Here is a 26,753-nt window from a genome sequence, read left to right as displayed (position 1 = left end):
ACCAGTACACCCCCTGGACAGGACACTAGTCTATCTCCTGTCTCTGTAGGGTGAGGCAGCTTGATGTACCAGTACACCCCCTGGACAGGACACTAGTCCATCTCCTGTCTCTGTAGGGTGAGGCAGCATGATGTACCAGTACACCCCCTGGACAGGACACTAGTCTATCTCCTGTTTCTGTAGGGTGAGGCAGCATGATGTACCAGTACACCCCCTGGACAGGACACTAGTCTAGCTCCTGTTTCTGTAGGGCGAGGCAGCATGATGTACCAGTACACCCCCTGGACAGGACACTAGTCTATCTCCTGTTTCTGTAGGGTGAGGCAGCATGATGTACCAGTACACCCCCTGGACAGGACACTAGTCTATCTCCTGTCTCTGTAGGGTGAGGCAGCATGATGTACCAGTACACCCCCTGGACAGGACACTAGTCTATCTCCTGTTTCTGTAGGGTGAGGCAGCATGATGTACCAGTACACCCCCTGGACAGGACACTAGTCTATCTCCTGTTTCTGTAGGGTGAGGCAGCTTGATGTACCAGTACACCCCCTGGACAGGACACTAGTCTATCTCCTGTCTCTGTAGGGTGAGGCAGCATGATGTACCAGTACACCCCCTGGAAAGATGCTGTCACTGATAACAAGTTACATTTTATTGGAGAACTCAATATCTTCCCATGATAATCTTCTGAGGTGTGCTCACAATCCATTTACACACACACACACACACACTCTCTCTCTCTCTCTCTCTCTCTCTCTCTCTCTCTCTCCACTCTCTCACTCTCACACACACACAGTGTCTATAAACGTGTGTAATTGTCATTAGTCAGTTACGCAAGCAACTCTTATCTTATGCTGTACAAACAATCCGCTGGTCCATTCTCAAAAACCTCATAAAATGTAGCCTACTGGTTAATCTTAGTGGTCAGATTAAATCAATTCACAACTGAGTTAGGAAATAGGACACACACAAACAAACACACACACTATCGCACACACATACACACGCGCACACACATACACACGCGCGCACACACACACACACACACACACACACACACCTGGATTCAGTCCAAGGCGTATTATAGAGCAACTATCTTTTGATGTATATTGTCGTGTGTTGAATTGGATTGAATCCCAGCCCCAGTACAGGGGCCTGAAGACAACACCCACATTGAGTTTAATGTAACAATGGAGAGAGGTGGAAGGTCCTCAACCAACAGTAACAATGGAGAGAGGTGGAAGGTCCTCAACCAACAGTAACAATGGAGAGAGGTGGAAGGTCCTCAACCAACAGTAACAATGGAGAGAGGTGGAAGGTCCTCAACCAACAGTAACAATGGAGAGGTGGAAGGTCCTCAACCAACAGTAACAATGGAGAGAGGTGGAAGGTCCTCAACCAACAGTAACAATGGAGAGAGGTGGAAGGTCCTCAACCAACAGTAACAATGGAGAGGTGGAAGGTCCTCAACCAACAGTAACAATGGAGAGGTGGAAGGTCCTCAACCAACAGTAACAATGGAGTCATGAGAAAGGAGCATCATAAACTACTACTCAGACTTCATGGTCATTCTGAAGTCTTTCATTGTGTTATTCTACAGTGGAACTTAAACAACACTATTTCATTACACCAATCAGTCTTCCTGCTTTGGTAAAACGACCTAGGAAGTGTTCAGTACATTGACTAAGTACATATCATGAATGTCACTTGTCTTTAACAAGTTTCGCCAGTTGTCCTAAAATCTGCTATGGTCAATTAGTACTTTCGCCTATACCAAATAAACCACACATTGTTCTGCCTCAATCCCTTGTTGTTCTGTAAATATGTATTTATCCTGCCTTACCATAAATATAGACATGTTTATTTCTATGTTTACAACCTGTTAAATAAACAATCATTAGACAATGAGCATCATCATACAGAGTTATTTATTGACATCATCAAATCACAGCATACACACACAGCAACTCAGGTTTGAGGAAATGATCAGTCCTAAAACAATGCAAGTCTATGTGTATACAACATACACAGTACAATGAAATCACACTGTTGTGCATAAATTCATTACTAGAATCAAAACAAGTATTTCTGTGCCCTTGAAAGTTACACTGGGCTGTAGGTTGGGATGGAGATCAGGGGAGTAGTGCAGGAGGGACCCCATCCTTCATATGACATGCTGGGGGGTTCCCAAAGCTCACTCCAGACTCTGGGCCCCTGGGGGTCAAAGAGAATCTCACAGTTAGAGAGGAAACACAGCAGAACGATGGCCGAATGCTTTTGACCAGAATATCTGCCGCCATTTTCCATCAATTTCCAGCTGATTCTAAATTTAGGCCCAAAGCCTGTACGGTATATTACCTCATGAACTAAGTACTTAAGTAAAACACTTACAGGTGATTGGTCCAATTGTGAGGAGCTTGAGGGGGATGGATTTGGACACAGAGCGGGATCTCCTCCTGGAACACACCTGTAGAGAGAGAAACCAAACACTAAGTCAGAGAAACCTAACCGATACCAAGTCAGAGAGAGAGAGAGAGACTGTGGAGGAGTTGATCACTCACTGGACTGCAGGAGGACCTCCTCTGGTCACACAGGCTGAGGCTGCAGTGTAGGAAGACGTCCCGGTAGTCTCCCTGGTACAGGAACAGCAGAGCAGAGAAGCGAGCCCTGAGGGACGAGCCGCTCTCCTCCACCCTCACCTGGGTTCGATTGCTAGGACACCTGGGAGAAGAGCCAAGAAGTCGCAAAGTGTAGGGTTCAATTTATTTACAGCTACACAGACATACCAACTCATACTACACACACACATAACACAAACACACAGACATGCAAACAGCTGATGAGTAGAGTCACAGACCTGTGTTGAATCATGTAGAACCGCGGAAGGTCATCAGGGCTGGGGGATTCCGTGGCGTAGCAGTTGTCTAGAACGACCACATAACGTTCCGCCTCGGACTCCTCCACAGACACGCCCACATGCAGGGTGGAGCCCACCGGCAGGGTGACTCTGCCTGCTGGGTAAGGCTCTGTGTAGTTGGAGTTAAGGTACAGAGACATGGAGGCTCTGGCTTTGGCACCGACTCTAACAACTCCATTACCAGGTCTGTCAAGAGGTGAAGCTACAAGTCAAATCAATGATTGCAAACATAAAATCAAGATGGTAGATTGACAGGTGTACTGGCAGACCTAACCAATGCGTCATCCCATGGAATTGACCATTGACCTGGCGTAGGCACAGCTTAAATTAGTTATCTTCTCATTCTACATCCTTGATGAAATGAACAATGTAATGTCATTAAGGCTGGTCTGCACAAACAAAGCAGAATGATGTGTGGTGTATTTTCTCACAGTAGGTAGGGTCTGAGGGCCACACCCAGACTGCTCTCTGTCTCCAGAGGATAGACACAGGAGAAAGGATAGCTCACGGGTCGGGAGAGAGAGTCGTTTCTCCCATCTACTGGATAAACAAATAAGCTGTTGGAGTAGACAGCATGGGTGGTGTTTGTCTGAAATAGAAGAAAAGTGTTTACAGTTAAATTAATATTCAGGTCTTATATACAGACCTACTAACAGTAAGGATCAGTTATAGTCTAAACTCTTCCAGTGTTGAATAACCTCCAGTCAGACATTGAGGTAATGTGCTCTCACCTCCAGAGTGTTTCCACAGCGTCCCTCCCGTCGCTCCACCTGGTACCACACCGTGCCGTTAGCCTCCTGGTGGGCAGAGCAGCGTCTGTCAGCCAGGTGAGCAGAGGAAGCGCTCAGACCAGCAGCCTCCAGGTGGGCCCTGTTTAGACCCACCTGTACGAGGCTCCACCCACACACCAGGTCTGGGGCCGTGATAGGAGGACGCGTAGGTTCCTTGATGGTGGTGCCAGGTATTGGGCCAGTTGTTGTAGTGGTAGTTTCAGGTACTGGAGTTGTGGAGGGGGTTCCAGGTACTGGAGTTGTGATGGGGGTACCGGGTACAGCAGTTGTGGATCTGGGTACTGGAGTTGTGGTGATGGTTCCAGGTACAGGAGTTGCGGTGATGGTTCCAGGTACAGGACTTGTGGGGATGGTTCCAGGTACAGGAGTTGTGGTGATGGTTCCAGGTACAGGAGTTGTGGTGATGGTTCCAGGTACAGGAGTTGTGGTGATGGTTCCAGGTACAGTAGTTGTGGTTTCGGGTACTGGAGGTATGGTGGGGGATTCAGGTACTGGAGTTGTGGTGGTGGTTCCAGGTACAGGAGTTGTTGTGGGGGTTTCAGGTACTGGAGTTGTGGTGATGGTTCCAGGTACTAGATTTGGGGTTCCAGGTACAGGAGTTGGGGTGGTGGTTCCAGGTACAGGAGTTGTGGTGATGTTTCCAGGTACAGGAGTTGCGGAGGGGGTTCCAGGTACTGGAGTTGTGATGGGGGTACCGGGTACAGCAGTTGTGGATCCGGGTACTGGAGTTGTGGTGATGGTTCCAGGTACAGGAGTTGTGGTGATGGTTCCAGGTACAGGAGTTGTGGTGATGGTTCCAGGTACAGGAGTTGTGGTGATGGTTCCAGGTACAGGAGTTGTGGTGATGGTTCCAGGTACAGTAGTTGTGGTTTCGGGTACTGGAGGTATGGTGGGGGATTCAGGTACTGGAGTTGTGGTGGTGGTTCCAGGTACAGGAGTTGTTGTGGGGGTTTCAGGTACTGGAGTTGTGGTGATGGTTCCAGGTACTAGATTTGGGGTTCCAGGTACAGGAGTTGGGGTGGTGGTTCCAGGTACAGGAGTTGTGGTGATGTTTCCAGGTACAGGAGTTGCGGAGGGGGTTCCAGGTACTGGAGTTGTGATGGGGGTACCGGGTACAGCAGTTGTGGATCCGGGTACTGGAGTTGTGGTGATGGTTCCAGGTACAGGAGTTGTGGTGATGGTTCCAGGTACAGGAGTTGTGGTGATGGTTCCAGGTACAGGAGTTGTGGTGATGGTTCCAGGTACTGGAGTTGTGGTGATGATTTCAGGTACTGGAGTTGTTGTGGGGGTTTCAGGTACTGGAGTTGTTGTGGGGGTTTCAGGTACAGGAGTTGTGGTGGGGGATCCAGGTACTGGAGTTGTGGTGGTGGTTCCAGGTACAGGAGTTGTGGTGGGGGACCCAGGTACAGGAGTTGTGGTGATGGTTCCAGGTACAGGAGTTGTGGTGGGGGACCCAGGTACAGGAGTTGTGGTGATGGTTCCAGGTACAGGAGTTGTGGTGGGGGACCCAGGTACAGGAGTTGTGGTGATGGTTCCAGGTACTGGAGTTGTGGTGGGGGACCCAGGTAATAGATTTGTGGACCCAGGTACAGGAGTTGTGGTGGTGGTTCCAGGTACAGGAGTTGTGGTGATGGTTCCAGGTACTGGAGTTGTGGTGATGATTTCAGGTACTGGAGTTGTTGTGGGGGTTTCAGGTACAGGAGTTGTGGTGATGGTTCCATGTACTAGATTTGGGGTTCCAGGTACAGGAGTTGGGGTGGTGGTTCCAGGTTCAAGAGTTGTGGTGATGGTTCCAGGTACAGGAGTTGTGGTGATGGTTCCAGGTACTGGAGATGTTGTTGGGGTTTCAGGTACTGGAGTTGTGGTGATGGTTCCAGGTACAGGAGTTGTGGTGGGGGATCCAGGTACTGGAGTTGTGGTGGTGGTTCCAGGTACAGGAGTTGTGGTGGGGGACCCAGGTACAGGAGTTGTGGTGATGGTTCCAGGTACAGGAGTTGTGGTTGGGGATCCAGGTACTGGAGTTGTGGTGATGGTTCCAGGTACAGGAGTTGTGGTGGGGGACCCAGGTACAGGAGTTGTGGTGATGGTTCCAGGTACTGGAGTTGTGGTGGGGGACCCAGGTAATAGATTTGGGGACCCAGGTACAGGAGTTGTGGTGGTGGTTCCAGGAACTGGAGTTGTGGTGATGGTTCCAGGTACTGGAGTTGTTGTGGGGGTTTCAGGTACTGGAGTTGTGGTGATGGTTCCAGGTACTAGATTTGGGGTTCCAGGTACAGGAGTTGGGGTGGTGGTTCCAGGTACAGGAGTTGTGGTGATGTTTCCAGTTACAGGAGTTGCGGAGGGGGTTCCAGGTACTGGAGTTGTGATGGGGGTACCGGGTACAGCAGTTGTGGATCCGGGTACTGGAGTTGTGGTGATGGTTCCAGGTACAGGAGTTGTGGTGATGGTTCCAGGTACAGGAGTTGTGGTGATGGTTCCAGGTACAGGAGTTGTGGTGATGGTTCCAGGTTCAAGAGTTGTGGTGATGATTTCAGGTACTGGAGTTGTTGTGGGGGTTTCAGGTACTGGAGTTGTGGTGATGGTTCCAGGTACTGGAGTTGTGGTGGGGGATCCAGGTACTGGAGTTGTGGTGGTGGTTCCAGGTACAGGAGTTGTGGTGGGGGACCCAGGTACAGGAGTTGTGGTGATGGTTCCAGGTACAGGAGTTGTGGTGGGGGACCCAGGTACAGGAGTTGTGGTGATGGTTCCAGGTACAGGAGTTGTGGTGGGGGACCCAGGTACAGGAGTTGTGGTGATGGTTCCAGGTACTGGAGTTGTGGTGGGGGACCCAGGTAATAGATTTGGGGACCCAGGTACAGGAGTTGTGGTGGTGGTTCCAGGAACTGGAGTTGTGGTGATGGTTCCAGGTACTGGAGTTGTGGTGATGATTTCAGGTACTGGAGTTGTTGTGGGGGTTTCAGGTACTGGAGTTGTGGTGATGGTTCCAGGTACTAGATTTGGGGTTCCAGGTACAGGAGTTGGGGTGGTGGTTCCAGGTACAGGAGTTGTGGTGATGTTTCCAGGTACAGGAGTTGCGGTGGTGGTTCCAGGTACAGGAGTTGCTGCGGTGGTTCCAGATACAGGAGTTGTGGTGATGGTTCCAGGTACAGGAGTTGGGATGATGGTTCCAGGTACAGGAGTTGTGGTGATAGTTCCAGGTACAGGAGTTGTGGTGATGGTTCCAGGTACTGGAGTTGTGTTGGTGGTTCCAGGTACTGGAGTTGTGGTGGTGGTTTCAGGTACTGGAGTTGTGGTGGTGTTTCCAGGTACTGGAGTTGTGGTGGTGGTTCCAGGTACAGGAGTTCTGGCGGGGGTTCCAGGTGCAGGAGTTGTGGTGGTGGTTCCAGGTACAAGATTTGGGGTTTTTGGTACTGGAGTTGTGGTGGTGATTCCAGGTACAGGAGTTGCGGTGGTGGTTCCAGGTACAGGAGTTGTGGTGATGGTTCCAGGTACAGGAGTTGTGGTGGTGATTCCAGGTACAGGAGTTGCGGTGGTGGTTCCAGGTACAGGAGTTGTGATGGTTCCAGGTACTGGAGTTGTGGGGGTGATTCCAGGTACAGGAGTTGCGGTGGTGGTTCCAGGTACAGGAGTTGTGGTGGGGGACCCAGGTACAGGAGTTGTGTTGATGGTTCCAGGTACTGGAGTTGTGGTGATGGTTCCAGGTACAGGAGTTGTGGTGATGGTTCCAGGAACTGGAGTTGTGTTGGTGGTTTCAGGTACAGGAGTAGTTTTTGTGGATGTAGTTGTGGGTTTAGGGGTAGTTGTAGAAGATTGCTCTTTGAGAGAGTAAAATGAGAGGAGAGTGACAGAGAGGGAGAGTGGAGAGAGAATGAAAGAGACCGAGAGAAAGAAACAAGGTATAGAGTTACTGTCAGTCAAGATGAGCATGAGTACCTCCTACTGTCAAAAACACAGCCATTATGAAACTCAACTACAAGGCATTGCACACCTTTGCCTTCCACCATGGTCCTGCCACCACCTACTGTATCTACACTGAGGAGTAAGATGTGTTTTTCTTAACACTCACCTTTCCTCTCACACCTCCAGGTGATCTTATCCTCACTCATACAGGTGTCATCATCTCTACAGGTAGAACACACCTTGGTGTTGATGTCTGGAAGAGCAGAGGGGAGGGGGGTTCATGGATTTGCTGTGACTAGTACACACTCAAGTTATACGACTGATGTACAATGTATTTGCCACAAAATATATTTTTTGCACACATTGTTTTTACACACACGTTGTGTGGTGAACCCAGAACCAAGTCTCACGGCACACGTGGTACTTGGTTCTGGGTTCAGAGAGTGAATTGGACACCTTGGAACATTCTTACTGTCTTTAAGAATCAGTAACAAGGACATTATGATGTCATACCTGCACAGTAGGCCAAGTTGCAGGTAATTGCAGGGACAAACTTGTAGACATAGTAGTTTCCATAGCAGGCTTTGACATGGATTGGATTTTGTCTAATGCTGCAGCAGTCACCATACCAGCTCCCACAGACGCCCCTCTGAACCACCCCGTCTAACAGCTGGGGATGGGGATCCGTGAGCCACATGGGGAAGGCGGTCCCACACATGTAACTGTCCACACACCTCTCTGGCATCTGAACACTAGTGTTCCCCAGGAACAGGCGATACCAGCCCTGCCAGTTGACATCCTTGTCGCAGTGCTCTCCATAAACGTTGGCATTGTTGCTGGTGGCACGCCAGTCGTCATTCAGTATGGTGTAGTGCTGGCAGGGGTCTGCACAGCAAGATGTTCCACCAACACTGATACAGTCCTCCCCCATATCACACACACCACAGCTGGTTACAACCAATCCTGCACAAAATAAACTGTGAGTTAATATATTAGGTTGAAAACGTATACATTACAATTCACCCTAAATACAGTATGTCAAATTCATTGAATGACAACAAACAAGAACAAGATTATCCTTATTAAAAAATCTGTATCTATACAAAAGTAGTTTCGAATGCCTGCACCTTTCACCTTCTCCTCGATCCCACATACTTCCCTACAAGTATCCCTATTAACCTCAGACAATCTTATCATCTACAGCATGTAAAATACCATTCTTCTCTACCTGAGATTCTCACCAAGAGAAGAAACAACCACTTTGCTGTCATCATTCTGCACAGAAGTCTTCAGCTCAAGCGTGCAAGAACCTTAAAATATATGTTTTAATGGGTTACTTTCACATGCTATTTGGTACAGAATAGATTTTACGTTTCGACTTAGTTTAAACCTCAACATTATTAAGACATCATTTAATCCAACAAATACTATCTCTGTGGACTCTCTACGACAACAGCCTTGCATTACTTACATCAAGTTGTATTAATGTACCATTCACAGAGGACGAATGTCAGAGTGGAGCAGTGGGCTTTCAATATACAGCCGTGTGGCTATTAGAATAAAGAGTCATTATTTCCTAATGACTGATTAGAGGGTTTGAGAAAGGATAACAATATATTTAAGATAACAGTGCTTTTAATGTTTTGATTATGATCACATCGTTTCCTAGGCTACACAACTCCCACTGGGGCTATTCGTTAACACGTTTAGTGACCTTGCTCTAGTTTGAGTCAGTATGTAGTTGTTTGTATTCCAGATTGTTTCTTTCATCAAACATACTGGTTAACCTTGATGGTCATTGGTTTGATTACATACATTCACAACTGATTTGAGTACATGATGGTCTGAGCTAGGAAATATGACACACACAAACACACACACACACACACACACACACACACACACACACACACACACACACACACACACACACACACACACATGGGGCCTGAAGGCACCACCCACATTGAGTTTACAGTAACAATGGAGAGAGGTGGAAGGTCCTCAACCAACAGTAACAATGGAGAGAGGTGGAAGGTCCTCAACCAACAGTAACAATGGAGAGAGGTGGAAGGTCCTCAACCAACAGTAACAATGGAGAGGTGGAAGGTCCTCAACCAACAGTAACAATGGAGAGAGGTGGAAGGTCCTCAACCAACAGTAACAATGGAGAGAGGTGGAAGGTCCTCAACCAACAGTAACAATGGAGAGGTGGAAGGTCCTCAACCAACAGTAACAATGGAGAGAGGTGGAAGGTCCTCAACCAACAGTAACAATGGAGAGAGGTGGAAGGTCCTCAACCAACAGTAACAATGGAGAGGTGGAAGGTCCTCAACCAACAGTAGCAATGGAGAGAGGTGGAAGGTCCTCAACCAACAGTAACAATGGAGAGGTGGAAGGTCCTCAACCAACAGTAACAATGGAGAGAGGTGGAAGGTCCTCAACCAAAATGTGTGTGTATGAAAGTGTGTAGATATATGTGAATACACTCCTTAGCGCCTCCACCCCTCTTCCCCCGCACAGTTGTGAGCTATAATTTTAATAAAGCTGATTTTAAACACAACAAACTCATGTCAGGAAAAGAAAAAAGGTGAAACTAATCTATGCCTGTTCTGATAAAAATCTTAGGGCATTTAGCCTCGGGGGATGCCTTGCTTGACCACACCCTGCTTCCTTGCTCCTGGCCTGCCCTGCCTCTTCCACCAATCCATATGTTTTTATGGACAGAAAAGAGCAGAGGCTCTGAGCGGTCCGATCAGGTCCATTGTCTATTGTCGGCTCTGACACACTGGCTTCTGTGACAGCATAGGCAACACCATTAAGGGCCATCTCCATTTTACTTCTATGAGTTAGTAATTAAACTGAAAGTGTGCCTACCTTCATGTTCAACTCCAACCAAAAGTGCACATGGTCGTCCATACGAGAGAGAAACATTTGAAATGCACAAAGTGAGAAAGGCTATAGTGGGTCTTTTTTTGCACTTCATTTCCAAATCATCCTAAAGGATATAAAAATGTATTGTGTAGCTCAATGAAGTTACTTATCCACCTCTGGCCTGCTCGCCTCCCTACCTCTGAGGAAGCACAGTTCCCGCTCAGCCCAGTAAAAACTGTTCGCTGCTCTGGCACCCCAATGGTGGAACAAGCTCCCTCACGACGCCAGGACAGCGGAGTCAATCACCACCTTCCGGAGACACCTGAAACCCCACCTCTTTAAGGAATACCTGGGATAGGATAAAGTAATCCTTCTAACCCCCCCCTTAACAGATTTAGATGCACTATTGTAAAGTGGTTGTTCCACTGGATATCATAAGGTGAATGCACCAATTTGTAAGTCGCTCTGGATAAGAGCGTCTGCTAAATGACTTAAATGTAAATGTAAATGTAACTTATAGGTGAACTGGACATGAAGTGTGAAAATGCTTAGGTACCATTGACATGCATTGGATTTGCGCCGTAAATCTTAAAAAGTTAGATTTTGAAACAGTGGCCAGGTAAACAAAACCAAAGCATCTGTTGCTGTAATAGCTTGTCCATAGTCTGCTTGGAATGTCATTTGGGTGAACTATCCAAGTCCTGGTCTAAAGAGGAAGAGAATTGTTGTTTTTTTATCCTAGGACTAGCTAGGTTTAATCTGTGTCCAGGAAGTCGTCCCTCACTGTTGTGAATCAAACCCCTCCACAGTGTCAGTGTTGAGTCTGGTCCTGATTGGTAACACTGGCCAGGGTCGGGGTGCAGCAGGAAATGCCATCCTGGTCAGAGAGGCGTTCTGAGGCGTTCTTCTCTCTGGTTGCCGTGACCACAGAGTGCCAGTGTTGGACCGGGCCAGCTGCTGCTACCACTACCGGACCGACCGGAACCGACCGCCGCTGCCGCCATGTCGCCGTCATCGACACACCGGGCAGAGTGTGTTGTTCTCGCCGCCCCGGGCCCCCACGCGTTCCTGCTGGTGATCAGGTTGGGTGTGACAGAGGAGGAGAGGAACGCCGTCGTGAGGTGGATCCAGGAGAACTTTGGAGAAGAGTCTTTAATGTTCACCATGGTGCTGTTCACTGGGGGAGACCAGCTAGAGGGGAAACCAGTGGAGGACCTACTGAAGGACAACAGTCAACTGCTACAACTAATCAGTACCTGCAGGGACAGATATCATGTCTTCAACAACAAGGAGAAAGATGACCACACTCAGGTCACTGAGCTGCTGGAGAAGATAGAGATGGTGGAGAGCAATGGTGGAAACCACTTCAATGTCAACACACACCCAGTAAGGGAGAAAGAAGGGTCTGGTGTGGTGGTCACCATGGTGATGTTAGTGGTAGTTGGAGCTGTGTATGGAGCAAAATACAAGATGGTGGGAACTTGGAGAGAAACAGACAGTGAAAGGTTGACTACTGAGAAAATTATTATCAATGTATTATTATTAAATTACAGAGCTTTGATCTCAGCTTTGGTAAGACTCATTCCTGTAATTTATGTGAGTGTGCATGATAGTCATATGTCATTCAAGGTGAAAATATGAAGCAATACTGTATCATGCATTGTTTTATCTAACACATTTGTATGCTGAGAGAAAATTACGTAAAAAATAATTACGTGAAATGATGGGGAAAAAATGAAATACATTCTTTTAAATAAACGAAATAGAATTAGCGTATCATGACCATATAAAATGATTTAACAAATCAATGAAAAGCTCTTCAAACAGTAGATAAGTGTTTTACCATGTGGTTATGTTTATGGTTTTACGAACAGATAATTAATTCACTGACAGTACACGTTCAGATGAATATGGGAAACCCATAAGAATTAGGGGGTAGGTCTATAAGAATCTTTATCTCTTATAGAACATACTTGGAATTGGGACGAAATGTCTGATTCATCCGATCCGCTAGGTGGCAGCACTGAGAATGTGGACGTCGAACAAAATCAGCAGAACCAGTCAGTGCTTCCCTTGCGCTGTGGCTACATGTGCGTTATTGTTTATCTTTCAATGCAAACGTGTTTATTGCAAACGGGGATTGCAATTATTTCCTGAGATGACTGTACTGGCCTCTCAGTAAATCGACTCTGAACACCCATACCGCCTCAGATTGTTGCCTTCGTCTCTGCAGGTAGGCTATTTGATGTCTCTTGCAGTAGTAACTAGCTAGCTGATGGTTAGCTAGCTCTGGTCCAGTACGTGTTATTCTATTTAGGAGCAACTCGTTGTTTTCGCGCGATTAGACCAGAGCAAGCTGACCAAGCGTCATAAATCAGCCAATCAACTGAATAACTACAGTAGCTATTATAGCTTTCCACAATGCAATCTATCAGATAAACTTCGATGCAAGTATCTTAACTGTCGAGTTAATTGCCTATGTAATCAATGCATTATTTATCCAAAATTAACTTAGGTACTGCTTCGTTTTGCACCAACAGAATACATTTGGTAGACTTTTTTTTTATCCTTAAAAAAAGAGACCTCTCTTGCAGCAACATGTAGTGTTGAATTTCACAATGAAGATCTATTTATCCTATAATGATTTCATGGATTTTTAGGTTAGGGATGTGAAAGGTTTAAAAACCAGTCTGGGGGTCTTTCTCACCAATAATAGTTGATTTAATATATCTACTTTGGAGAGAGAATGCTATTGGTTTCCTTATTCTTCTTTGGTCCATTTGATTCTAGTTTATATTCTTCAATCTTACGTCGTACGCTTAATTTTCTCTAAATTCTAATATTCTTATTTATTTAATCTCCATTGAATATTGTTTCTTACAGATGATGACCAGCTCTGTCTTTAAAGGAGAGGACAAGACATCCCCCACAGGGTTCCAGCCTAGAGCTACAAGACCCTGAGACATTAGTTTAACAGAACAAGTTTCTCTGCCCAGATTGAGACTAGGGGTAATGTTCCCCTGCTCAGACGTTGCATTCATCAGCCAACGGTTGCGTGCCACACCTTCGACTGTGTCATCGACTGACAGATTGCTATAACATGATCTGGTTAGTTGAAACTTAAAATGCATATCCAGGCGCTGTGAGATCAGGTCAGGCGTCAGCAACTTCTGAGCAGAGGAACGCGCCTTACATTAACTCAAAGTGGAGGGAGGAGATTCACTGCATAGTGTTAACCTGAATCAAATCAAAATGGCTGCTGTCGTTTCTTTACCTATCGTGAGACTCCACAGACTAACGAAGGATCAACTGTCTCTCGCTGCTCAGAAGAACAATAACAAACCAGGCAGAAAACCAACAAATAAGAAAAACTTCACCACCACCAGAGGAAAGAAACAATCCACAGGAAAAGGAAATGACTCTGCTGACAGCAAAAGTATTTCTAGCCAGGAATCGCCGGCCCCTAAGCGGTGGAGTCGCCCCCAGGGAAGCAAAAACAAACCCAAAATAACTCTCAAACTTTCCAATGCCATCTTGAGGCCTGACGAGATAAAACAAGAGGTAGGTTTAAACTTGTGGCTTTTAAATGAACATTTAATTGAGATCTTGTATAGCATTTGTATCTGTCTGTGTGAATGTTGCAGCTATATGTTTACTAGATATCTGTCTGTGTGAATGTTACAGCTATATGTTTACTAGATATCTGTCTGTGTGAATGTTACAGCTATATGTTTACTAGATATCTGTCTGTGTGAATGTTGCAGCTATATGTTTACTAGATATCTGTCTGTGAATGTTGCAGCTATATGTTTACTAGATATCTGTCTGTGTGAATGTTGCAGCTATATGTTTCCTAGATATCTGTCTGTGTGAATGTTACAGATATACACTACTAGTTAAAAGCTTTAGAACACCTACTCATTCAAGGTTTTTTCTTTATTTTTACTATTTTCTACATTGTAGAATAATAGTGAAGACATCAAAACTATGAACTAACACATATGGAATCAAGAGGTAACCAAAAGTGTTAAACAAATCAAAATATATTTGAGATTCTTCAAATAGCCACCCTTTGCCTTGATGACAGCTTTGCACACTCATGGCATTCTCTCAGCTTCATGAGGTAGTCACCTGGAGTGCATTCCAATTAACAGGTGTGCCCTGTTAAGTTAATTTGTGGAATTTCTTTCCTCAATGTGTTTAAGCCAATCAGTTTTGTTGTGGGGGGGTATACAGAAGATAGCCCTATTTGGTAAAATACCAAGTCCATATTATGGCAAGAACAGCTCAAATAAGCAAAGAGAAACGACAGTCCATCATTACTTGAAGACATGAAGGTCAGTCAACACAGAAAATTAAGAACTTTGAACATTTCTTCAAGTGCAGTCGCAAAAACCATTAAGCGCTATGATGAAACTGGCTCTCATGAGGACCGCCACAGGAAAGGAAGACCCAGAGTTACCTCTGCTGCAGAGGATAAGTTCATTAGAGTTACCAGCCTCAAAAATTGCAGCCCAAATAAATGCTTCAGAGTTCAAGTAACAGACACATCTCAACATCAACTGTTCAGAGGAGACTGTGAATCAGGCCTTCATGGTTGAATTGTTTCAAAGAAACCACTACAAAAGGACACCAAGAAGAAGAAGAGACTTGCTTGGACCAAGAAACACAAGCAATGGACATTAGACCGGTGGAAATGTGTCCTTTGGTCTGGAGTCCAAATTGGAGATTTTTGGTTCCAACCGCTGTGTCTTTGTGAGATGCGGTATGGGTGAACAGATCTCCGCATGTGTATTTCCCACCGTAAAGCATGGAGAAGGTGTTATGGTGTGGGGGTGCTTTGCTGGTGACACTGTCTGTGATTTATGTAGAATTCAAGGCACACTTGACCAACATGGCTTCTGCAGCGATACGCCATCACATCTGGTTTGCACTTAGTCCCATTATCATTTGTTTTTCAACAGGACAATGACCCAACACACCTCCAGGCTGTGTAAGGGCTATTTTACCAAGAAGGAGAGCGATGGAGTGCTGCATCAGATGACCTGGCCTCCACAATCCCCCGACCTCAACCAAATTGAGATGGTTTGGGATGAGTCGGACCGCATAGTGAAGGAAAAGCAGCCAGCAAGTTCCCAGCATATGTGGGAACTCCTTCTACACTGTTGGAAAAGCATTCCAGGTGAAGCTGGTTGAGAGAATGCCAATAGTGTGCAAAGTTGTCAAGGCAAAGGGTGGCTATTTGAGAAATCTAAAATATTTGGATTTGTTTAACACTTTTTTACTACATGATTCCATATGTGTAATTTCATAGTTTTGATGTCTTCTACAATGTAGAAAATAGTAAAAAATAAAGAAAAACCCTTGAATGAGCAGGTGTTCTAAAGCTTTTGACAGGCTGTGTATGTTTGCTATATATCTGTGTGTGTGTGAATGCTGCTGGTATATGTTTTACTAGATATCTTGACGTATCATACAACCAGCACTGAAGTCTCCTCTTGGAAAATAAAGCTATTCTATTCTAAACCAGGTGAAACAAGAGATGGACGAGCTGCCTATCGAAATGAGAAGGGATGAACACTGGTTGAACTCTGTGAAGCCAGAGAGCTACGACCCAGAGATGGGTAACCCCAGGGGACCTACAGAGAGCGACCCCAGGACAGATGCACATCACTTGGATATCAAGACAGAGGATGCCCCCCTGTACCACCAGGATGATGGGAGGCAGCTGCGGTCGTCTACCGTTCAGCTGTTCAATCTGGCTGTGTTGCGGTCCGACCCAGAATGGCGGCCTCGCAACCAGAAGGTCCGCCGGTTCCCGTGTCCAGATTGCGGCCAGAAGTTTTTCTCCAAAACCACACTGGAGTTACATTCCCGGATCCACACCCAGTACCAGCCATACTCCTGTGAGGTGTGCCATAAAACGTTCTCCCGGAAAGGCGGTCTGGTCGAGCACCGACCAATCCATGCGGCGGAACGCCCCTTCGCCTGCCTCCAATGCGGCAGGACCTTCACGTTCAAATCTAACCTGACCCGGCACATGCGGTTCCACAGTGATGCACGGCCCTACGTCTGCCCACAGTGCGGCCAAAGCTTCAAGATCTCCGACCACCTGAAGAGCCACATGATTTCCCACAGTGGGTGTAAACTGTACGTGTGCCCGGAGTGCGGCCAGTGTTTCGTCCGTTACATGAGTCTGAAGTATCACCGGCTGAGCCACACTGGCGAGCGCCCGCTGTCCTGCCCAGAGTGTCCCATGACCTTTGCCCGGCCGCACACCCTTATGATCCACCGGCGACAGCACACCGGGGAGACGCCATTTTCTTGCCAGGACTGTGGGAAGAGGTTCAAACAGGGGTGCCAACTGAAAGACCACGTTAGAAGGAAACACACAGGGGAGAAACCATACAAATGCTCCGAGTGTGACAAGTGCTTCGTCACTTCGGCGTCCCGTAAAGTGCACATGGTTGTCCACACAGGAGAGAAGCCTTACAAATGCACAGAGTGCTGTAGGAGTTACAGTCAGAGTGGGGGGCTGAAGAGGCACAGGTGTGAGCAGCAAACCAGGTGAGGGGAACCTTGGGTTATGCCCCAAATAGCACCCTATTCTCTAAGTAGTGCACTAGGGACCATAGGGCTCTGGTCAAAAGTAGTGCACTATATAGGGTTCTGGTCAAAAGTAGTGCACTGTATAGGGAATAGGGTGCCATTTGGGACATAGACCCAGTGTTCTGAGTGTAGGAACTGGAGAGTGGGTCCTTGAAGCAGCAGAGGTGTAAGCAGCCACGTAGGTGACAGAAGCCAGGTGAGAGGATTCTCAGGTGTCCTGAGTTGGGAAACTGGCCTTTGTTTATACCGAATTTAAAGGAGCAATCTGGGATTGGTACATCCATTTTTGAAACTTTGATTCTTGAGGAATATAACTTAGAAATGCCTCTTGAATTTAGTTATTGTTTTACCCCATCAGACCTCTAAATATATGATCGCCTCACTAGGGAAAACAATAGGCTGTTCCATTGACTGTTATATCAGTTATTGAACCCTCAATAAAATGATCTGTTTTCACTGTGATGCAGTCCCACTCTCACCTGATGTGTGATGTGAACGTACAGGGCCGGTTTCCCCAGACGCAGATTAAGCCAAATCCTGGAATTAAAAGCAGGAGAATCCCCAGTGAAATAGGTTTTTATCCTAGCACTAGGCTTAATCTGTGTCCAGGAAACCGGCCCGCGATCTTGTAAAACAGTCTTTGTTTAGAAAAAAATCATCTACTATTAATGGCATGGTTAGTAGAGACTGAAAGCCTTTTGTTGGAGAGGATTATTAGGATGTCTAGAACAGGTATGTACCATGATGATGGGTGGAACAGAGCAAATGGAATGGCTTCAAACACATGGAAACCATATGTTTGATGCATTTGATGCCGTTCCAGTTATTCACCACAAGCCCGTCCTCCCCAATTAAGGTGCCATGCTTATGTCATTTTTGTCCAACTGATCAATAAATGTGTGTGTGTGTGTGTGTGTGTGTGTGTGTGTGTGTGTGTGTGTGTGAGAGAGAGAGAGAGAGAGAGAGAGAGAGAGAGAGAGAGAGAGAGAGAGAGAGAGAGAGAGAGAGAGAGAGAGAGAGAGAGAGAGAGAGAGAGAGAGAGAGAGAGAGAGAGAGAGAGAGAGAGAGAGAGAGAGAGAGAGAGAGAGAGAGAGAGAGAGAGAGAGAGAGAGAGAGAGAGAGAGAGAGAGAGAGAGAGAGAGAGAGAGAGAGAGAGAGAGAGAGAGAGAGAGAGAGAGAGAGAGAGAGAGAGAGAGAGAGAGAGAGAGAGAGAGAGAGAGAGAGAGAGAGAGAGAGAGAGAGAGAGAGAGAGAGAGAGAGGAGAGAGAGAGAGAGAGAGAGAGAGGTTAGTCAAAAAGAGAAGACCGTAAAAGTGATGGTTTAAACAACACTGACAGGTTCAGGGACGCTCTTTAAGGAATGATGGAGAAGATTACAATATAACTGAAGATTCACACTGCTTAAAGGTGAGATCCCTTTCGGCTACTAAACCAGAGCCATGTCTAATTTATCCAGCAGGTTAGCTTGATTAACAGGGTTGGCTGTAGGAATGATCTATGTGACATTTTGGTTTGACCTTGTAGCCTAACGGGGCAGTTGAAGGGCACTACAAAACACGCCAGCACTGCATGAGCTTGAAACTTGATAGTTGACTAAAAGGAGATGTATGAATCTGCTATATTCTGCGCTAACTAAATGGACTACGAATGTATATATATTTTTTACTTATACTGATTGAGGTATATTAACGACTTAAACATTTTAAAATAATCTGAAATATAACAGGAATCAATTTGAAATTGCTGCAATATTGCTTTGCAATAAGTTACATTGGGACAAGATGTCCCATAACATCTGTTCAGTCATTTGGTGACATGTTTTTCTTGAAGCGACCTTTTTTAATTTTTTATTAACTGTCTCAGTAGACAACGTATCAAAGGAAACCACACCTGTTTCATGGATAAGGTCATTCCATGGCACTTCCTGTAACCCCCTACTGCTCCAGGGACAGCGTTGATAAAGGCTGACCTTGGCTTTGACCTCAGCTCTTCAGGCTGTCTCAGGGATATACAAGCATTTCCAATTCACACAAGTACACACTTGTACAAGTAGGACAAATATAAGCCCCTGCGTACCATGCTGTCGAGGTAAATGTTATTTAATATTTTCTTAAGTCAGGGGGGAAGGAATTACCGGGAAGATCAACATAAAACTAAGTAATGCTGTAACACCTGGGCTGTCAGGAGGATTAATAGTTGATTACCAGAATTTTGTCAAATATTCAGACTTAAAAAAAAAAAAAATGCTTTGGATCAATATATATATAGTAGTGTTAGATTGTATTTCTAATGTTTTGATTTCACATCTGTTACACACACTAAACAATAAAGAAGACCACCACAGCTGTGACAGTATGGCTGAGGTAATTAGAGGAGAACAGAGAAGTTAACATTGGAGAAGTTAAATGACTGCTTGAAAATATTGATACAGTATTATACCAGAACTGGGGATACTACTACATGGAAGAGGCAGACAGAAAGATCAGAGCTGAAGAGCAACGGAAAAGGCTGAGAGACGTAGGTGAAGAGCAAAGAAAGACAGTATTTTACAACATCCATTTTCTGTCTTCCAGGAGGCAAAACATTTGACATAAAATATCTAGCACAACTAGCTACAAGAATTTGTCTCTTCAAACAGTAGCTGGGTGATTATGCAGCTACAGGCACTTCCATGTCCTCGGGTCAATTTTGGGGATTTTATAAAAAATGAAACAAATACAAATATTTGTATGTTAAGTTCACACTGGAATCACCCCATCATTTTTAAACGCCTCTATCAAGTATTTTAGCTACTTTTCAGATGCATTTTATACCTCAATTTCACTATTTTGCCCTTGTCCCTGACCCAGACTTAAGCTTCTACTGTTTTTCTATGACAAAAAAATAAGTACACATTATATAATGTTATGTACTACAGAAAGAGTCAATTAAATCAAATCTATAACAATATTGTGAGTATGCCCTTTAAATTGTTTATTACACAAAATATACCTGTCCTTTGGGAGTGGTGTCATTTCCACCACTGAGGACAAATTCCTCATTTAATAAAGTTTTCTCAAGAGAATGTTAATTTAGTTACCATGGAAACATTGTGACACTGAAGCACATGGCTGAAGTGGACAGTTGTTCCAGATGTGATGTCCAAAACTTCAATAAAAATTGAGCCAAATATTGCTTGTGTAGAGAATATTTTATTTCCAAATAGGCTCTAATTTCTTTCATTTGTGGTAGAACTAATAATTTTTTTAATGTATTTAGTGTAAATGATATGCTAGCTGTAATACTAATCAAAGCATGCTAAGCTGTCTGTCAATTTTCTCCAGAAACTGTAGAAATGTAATTTCCATCAGTCATTTCCATCAAAGTGTGGTGGAAATGACAGAAAGTGGTGGAAATGACACAAATTCATTATCATATTCGTTTTAACTTTACTTTTTTTATACTTTAGGCTTATTTAACCATTTTTAAATGAATTGAATCTAGAAAATGCTCAAAGGTGTGCACAAGTTGAATACTAAGTATTTGTCTTTATTTTTAGAAGACGCCACATAAAACAGCACAGAGGTCCCAGACCTATAGAAACAAAATAAAAAATGATCCTATACGATACCAGGAACATCTGCAAAAAGACAGGGATACTGAAAGATAAAAGAGAAGGGGAGAAGTGAAATCTATCTCTGAGCTTACAAAGCGAGAACAAAGAAACGAGAGATGGCAATGGAAATGTAACCAACGGAATAGAAGACAGACTTTAAAGAGAACGGTTGCAATGGAGACCTACCTATCAGGCAACACACCACCTCAGTCACCAGATGGAGACCTACCTATCAGGCAACACACCACCTCAGTCACCAGATGGAGACCTACCTATCAGGCAACACACCACCTCAGTCACCAGATGGAGACCTACCTATCAGGCAACACACCACCTCAGTCACCAGATGGAGACCTACCTATCAGGCAACACACCACCTCAGTCACCAGATGGAGACCTACCTATCAGGCAACACACCACCTCAGTCACCAGATGGAGACCTACCTATCAGGCAACACACCACCTCAGTCACCAGATGGAGACCTACCTATCAGGCAACACACCACCTCAGTCACCAGATGGAGACCTACCTATCAGGCAACACACCACCTCAGTCACCAGATGGAGACCTACCTATCAGGCAACACACCACCTCAGTCACCAGATGGAGACCTACCTATCAGGCAACACACCACTTCAGTCACCAGATGGAGACCTACCTATCAGGCAACACACCACCTCAGTCACCAGATGGAGACCTACCTATCAGGCAACACACCACCTCAGTCACCAGATGGAGACCTACCTATCAGGCAACACATCACCTCAGTCACCAGATGGAGACCTACCTATCAGGCAACACACCACCTCAGTCACCAGATGGAGACGTACCTATCAGGCAACACATCACCTCAGTCACCAGATGGAGATCTACCTATCAGGCAACACATCACCTCAGTCACCAGATGGAGATCTACCTATCAGGCAACACACCACCTCAGTCACCAGATGGAGATCTACCTATCAGGCAACACACCACCTCAGTCACCAGATGACCTGCAGCCAGAACATGAGGCTAACATACCTGCCCCTAACTTACCTGCCCCTGATGTACACCCTGATACCCCTTCCTCATCGTCTGCAACATGAATGAGAAGTCGAATACTTGCTGGAAGGAAAAGGTTGGAAGAGGACGCTCAAAAGCATACAGAGATCTTAGTATGACAAATGTCAAACTTAATAATGCTTTACGGAAAGCTGAGAAATACAAAAAAAGGTATGATCGACTGATGAACAAAATGAAGAGACAAGATTCACCAAAGACAAAACAGCAAATGAAGGGAACTCCAAAGAACTTGAAAAGGATTTTATTGTTTCAAAATGCCATCATTGTAGAGTTAAAACAAAAGTATAAAAGTGCCAAAGACAAACAAGTGGCTTCAAAAATGCTCAGAGGCAACATCCTGAGAAAGTATGGCCTGGTCAAAGCTGCAAACAGAATTTGGATTTTCAGCAAAAGCAATGAGGGCAAATGAAAACAGGTCTTCAATACTTCAGGAAAAATCAGTGTAACAGAATTAGCACTGCCACAGAAGAGAAAATCACTATATTCTATGAACGCGATGACAAGAGCAGAGCAACAACAGAGAAAAAGGACACACTTTATTTATTTTTTTATTTTACCTTTATTTAACCAGGTAGGCTAGTTGAGAACATGTTCTCATTTGCAACTGCGACCTGGCCAAGATAAAGCATAGCAATTCGACACATACAACAACACAGTGTTACACAAAAGGTCTATATACAGTGAGTGCAAATGAGGTAAGATAAGGAGTTAAAGCAATAAATAGGCCATGGTGGCGAAGTAATTACAATATGGCAATTAAACACGAATGGTAGATGTGCAGAAGATGAATGTGCAAGTAGATCTACTGGGGTGCAAAGGAGCAAGATAAATAAATACAGTATGGGGATGAGGTAGATCGATGGGCGGTTTACAGATGGACTATGTACAGGTGCAGTGATCTGTGAGCTGCTCTGACAGCTGGTGCTTAAAGCTAGTGAGGGAGATATGAGTGTCCAGCTTCAGTGATTTTTGCAGTTCGTTCCAGTCATTGGCAGCAGAGAACTGGAAGGAAAGGCGACCAAAGGAGGAATTGGCTTTGGGGGTGACCAGTGAGATATACCTGCTGGAGCGCGTGCTACGAGTGGGTGCTGCTATGGTGACCAGTGAGCTGAGATAAGGCAGGGCTTTACCTAGCAGAGACTTGTAGATAACCTGTAGCCAGTGGGTTTGGCGACGAGTATGAAGCGAGGGCCAACCAACGAGAGTGTACAGGTCGCAGTGGTGTGTAGTATATGGGGCTTTGGTGACAAAACGGATGGCACTGTGATAGACTGCATCCAATTTGTTGAGTAGAATGTTGGAGGCTATTTTATAGATGACATCGCCGAAGTCGAGGATCGGTAGGATGGTCAGTTTTACGAGGGTATGTTTGGCAGCATGAGTGAAGGATGCTTTGTTGCGATATAGGAAGCCGATTCTAGATTTAATTTTGGATTGGAGATGCTTAATGTGAGTCTGGAAGGAGAGTTTACAGTCTAACCAGACACCTAGGAATTTGTAGTTGTGCACATATTCTAAGTCAGAACCATCCAGAGTAGTGATGCTGGACGGGCGGGCAGGAGTGGGCAGCGATCGATTGAAGAGCATGCATTTAGTTTTACTTGCATTTAAGAGCAGTTGGAGGCCACGGAAGGAGAGTTGTATGGCATTGAAGCTCGTCTGGAGGTTAGTTAACACAGTGTCCAAAGAGTGGCCAGAAGTATACAGAATGGTGTCGTCTGCGTAGAGGTGGATCAGAGAATCACCAGCAGCAAGAGCGACATCATTGATGTATACAGAGAAGAGAGTTGGCCCGAGAATTGAACCCTGTGGCACCCCCATAGACTGCCAGAGGTCTGGACAACAGGCCCTCCGATTTGACACACTGAACTCTATCAGAGAGGTAGTTGGTAAACCAGGCGAGGCAATCATTTGAGAAACCAATGCTGTCGAGTCTGCCGATGAGGATGTGGTGATTGACAGAGTCGAAAGCCTTGGCCAGGTCGATGAATACGGCTGCACAGTAATGTCTCTTATCGATGGCGGTTATGATATCGTTTAGGACCTTGAGCGTGGCTGAGGTGCACCCATGACCAGCTCTGAAACCAGATTGCATAGCGGAGAAGGTACATTGGGATTCGAAATGGTCGGTAATCTGTTTGTTAACTTGGCTTTCGAAGACCGTAGAAAGACAGGGTAGGATAGATATAGGTCTGTAGCAGTTTGGGTCTAGTGTCACCCCCTTTGAAGAGGGGGATGACCGCGGCAGCTTTCCAATCTTTGGGAATCTCAGATGATACAAAAGAGGTTGAACAGGCTAGTAATAGGGGTTGCAATATTTTCGGCAGATAATTTTAGAAAGAGAGGGTACAGATTGTCTAGCCCGGATGATTTGTAGGGGTCCAGATTTTGCAGCTCTTTCAGAACATCAGCTATCTGGATTTGGGTGATGGAGAAATGGTGGGGGCTTGGGATGGAGAAATGGTGGGGGCTTGGGCGGGTTGCTGTGGAGGGTGCCGGGCAGTTGACTGGGGTAAGGGTAGCCAGGTGGAAAGCATGGCCAGCCGTATAGAAATGCTTTTTGAAATTCTCAATTATAGTGGATTTATCGGTGGTAAGAGTGTTTCCTAGCCTCAGAGCAGTGGGCAGCTGGGATGAGGTGCTCTTATTCTCCATGGACTTTACAGTGTCCCATAACTTTTTTGAGTTTGTACTACAGGATGCAAATTTCTGTTTGAAAAAGCTAGCCTTAGCTTTCCTAACTGCCTGTGTATATATGTTCCTAACTTCCCTGAAAAGTTGCATATCACGGGGGCTATTCGATGCTAATGCAGAACGCCATAGGATGTTTTTGTGCTGGTCAAGGGCAGACAGGTCTGGAGTGAACCAAGGACTATATCTATTCCTAGTTCTAAATTTTTTGAATGGGGCATGCTTATTTAAGATGGTGAGGGATGCACTTTTAAAGAATAACCAGGCATCCTCTACTGACGGGATGAGGTCAATGTCATTCCAGGATACCCCGGACAGATCGATTAGAAAGGCCTGCTTGCAGAAGTGTTTTAGGGAGCGTTTGACAGTGATGAGGGGTGGTTGTTTGATCGCAGATCTTGATTGAAAACAGCAGAGGTGTATTTGGAGGGCGAGTTAGTTAGGATGATATCTATGAGGGTGCCAGTGTTTACGGATTTGGGGTTGTTGTACCTGGTAGGTTCATTGATCATTTGTGTGAGATTGAGGGCATCAAGCTTAGATTGTAGGATGGCCGGGGTGTTAAGCATGTCCCAGTTTAGGTCACCTAGTAGCACGAGCTCAGAAGATAGATGGGGGCAATGAATTCACATATGCTGTCGAGGGCACAGCTGGGGGCAGAGGGTGGTCTATAGCAAGCGGCAACAGTGAGAGAGTTGTTTCTGGAAAGGTGAATTTTTAGAAGTAGAAGCTCGAATTGTTTGGGTACAGACCTGGAGAGTAAGACAGAACTCTGCAGGCTATCTTTGCAGTAGATTGCAACACCGCCCCCTTTGGCAGTTCTATCTTGGCGGAAAATGTTATAGTTAGGGATGGAGATTTCAGGGTTTTTGGTGCTTTTCCTAAGCCAGGATTCAGACATGGCTAAGACATCCGGGTTGGCAGAGTGTGCTAAAGCAGTAAGTAAAACAAACTTAGGGAGTAGGCTTCTAATGTTAACATGCATGAAACCAAGGCTTTTACAGTTACAGAAGTCAACAAATGAGAGAACCTAGGGAGTGGGAGTGGAGCTAGGCACTGCAGGACCTGGATTAACCTCTACATCACCAGAGGAGAAGTAGGATAAGGGTACGGCTAAAGGCTATACGAACTGGCCGTCTAGCACGTTCGGAACAGAGAGTAAAAGGAGCATATTTCTGAGCACGATAGCATAGATTCAAGGCATAGTAAGGTAGGAGGTGAGTACATTGGAGGTAAACCTAGGCATTGAGTAATGATGAGAAAGATATATTCTCTAGAGACGTTTAAACCAGGTGATGTCATCACATATGTAGGAGGTGGAACAACATGGTTGGTTAAGGCATATTGAGCAGGGCTAGAGGCTCTACAGTGAAATAAGACAATAATCACTAACCAGGACAGTAATGGACAAGGCATATTGATATTAGAGAGAAGCATGCATAGCCAAGTGATCATATGGGTCCAGTGAGTGTTTGGGCTGGCTGGGGACATGGCGATTCAGACAGTTAGCAGGCCAGGGCTAATAAGCAACCATTAGTAGGCCGGGGCTAACAAGCTAGCAGTTAGCAGACTGGGGCTAGCAAGCTAGCAGTTAGCAGACCGGGGCAAGCAAGCTAGCAGTTAGCAGATCGGGGCTAGCAAGCTAGCAGTTAGCAGACCGGGTTTAGCAAGTTAGCAGAAAGGCCTTTGGGGGACGTCGCGATGGAGGTAAGTCTGTTTTTGCCTCTTCGTGCGGTGACGTCGATAGACCAGTCGTGGATTAGTAGGGTTCCAAGTAGCTCTAGGTAGCTAGCAGGCCGCGGTTAGCAGAATGGGCCTTCAGCGGACGTCGCGCCTGAGGGGCCTGTTGGAATCCTTGGGCAGATTATGTCGGTATTCCAGTCGTAGAGGATCGGCGGGGTTCCGTGCTCCGTACCGGCAGTAGAAGGGGTCCGGATATTGTAGTCCAGGAGTGGGCTTCGGTGGTAGCCCAGGAGCCCTAGCCGGGCTAGCTTCAGGCTAATTGGTGCTTGCTCCGGGATGGAAACGCTAGCCAGGAGTAGTCACCCGGGATTGCGGTTAGCTAGTTGCGAAGATCCAGATGAAAATGTTCAGAGTTTGTGGTAGGAATCCGGGGATATGGAGAGAAAAAAAATTAGAAAAATAGGTCCGTTATGCTCTGGTTTGAGTCACGTTGTACGAACTGGCGAGAGCTTTCCGAGCTGAAGGTTAGCTGATGACCGCTAGCAATGGTTTGCTGACTGATAGCTGGTAAGTAGTTAGCTGGCTAGCTTCAGTTGAGGGATTCCAGATCTGAAGTAAATAGAAATAC

At 45.7% G+C, this 26,753-nt stretch overlaps 2 protein-coding genes across 3 annotated transcripts; one reads left to right on the top strand and one right to left on the bottom strand.

Annotated features, from left to right (window-relative positions):
- Positions 1-1,909: 1,909 nt before the first annotated feature.
- On the bottom strand, positions 1,910-9,242 carry LOC115147570 (mucin-2-like). Of its 2 annotated transcripts, XM_029689823.1 has the most exons (11): positions 9,080-9,242; positions 8,837-8,918; positions 8,122-8,571; positions 7,775-7,861; positions 5,162-7,523; positions 3,649-4,558; positions 3,349-3,506; positions 2,858-3,103; positions 2,562-2,721; positions 2,392-2,467; positions 1,910-2,214 (listed from the first exon to the last, which is right to left on the bottom strand). In XM_029689823.1, the coding sequence occupies exons 2-11, from the start codon at positions 8,880-8,882 to the stop codon at positions 2,195-2,197; spliced, it is 4,515 nt and encodes a 1,504-aa protein (XP_029545683.1). In that variant the 5' UTR covers positions 8,883-8,918; positions 9,080-9,242; the 3' UTR covers positions 1,910-2,194. The 2 variants fall into 2 exon arrangements, with proteins under 2 accessions (XP_029545683.1, XP_029545682.1); XM_029689822.1 differs by having other exon boundaries at positions 3,649-7,523; positions 9,080-9,241.
- Positions 9,243-12,543: 3,301 nt separating this feature from the next.
- LOC115147568 (zinc finger protein 132-like) lies at positions 12,544-17,553 on the top strand. The gene is made up of 3 exons (XM_029689821.1): positions 12,544-12,715; positions 13,366-14,043; positions 16,013-17,553. Exons 2-3 carry the CDS (start codon positions 13,735-13,737, stop codon positions 17,051-17,053), a joined length of 1,350 nt encoding a protein of 449 aa, XP_029545681.1. The 5' UTR covers positions 12,544-12,715; positions 13,366-13,734; the 3' UTR covers positions 17,054-17,553.
- Positions 17,554-26,753: the final 9,200 nt, after the last annotated feature.

This window comes from Salmo trutta, chromosome 14 (assembly GCF_901001165.1).
Source record: "Salmo trutta chromosome 14, fSalTru1.1, whole genome shotgun sequence".
Taxonomy (NCBI): Eukaryota; Metazoa; Chordata; class Actinopteri; order Salmoniformes; family Salmonidae; genus Salmo; species Salmo trutta.
The sequence above is the reverse complement of the archived record's forward strand: the minus strand, read 5'-3'. Positions and strand labels throughout refer to the sequence as shown.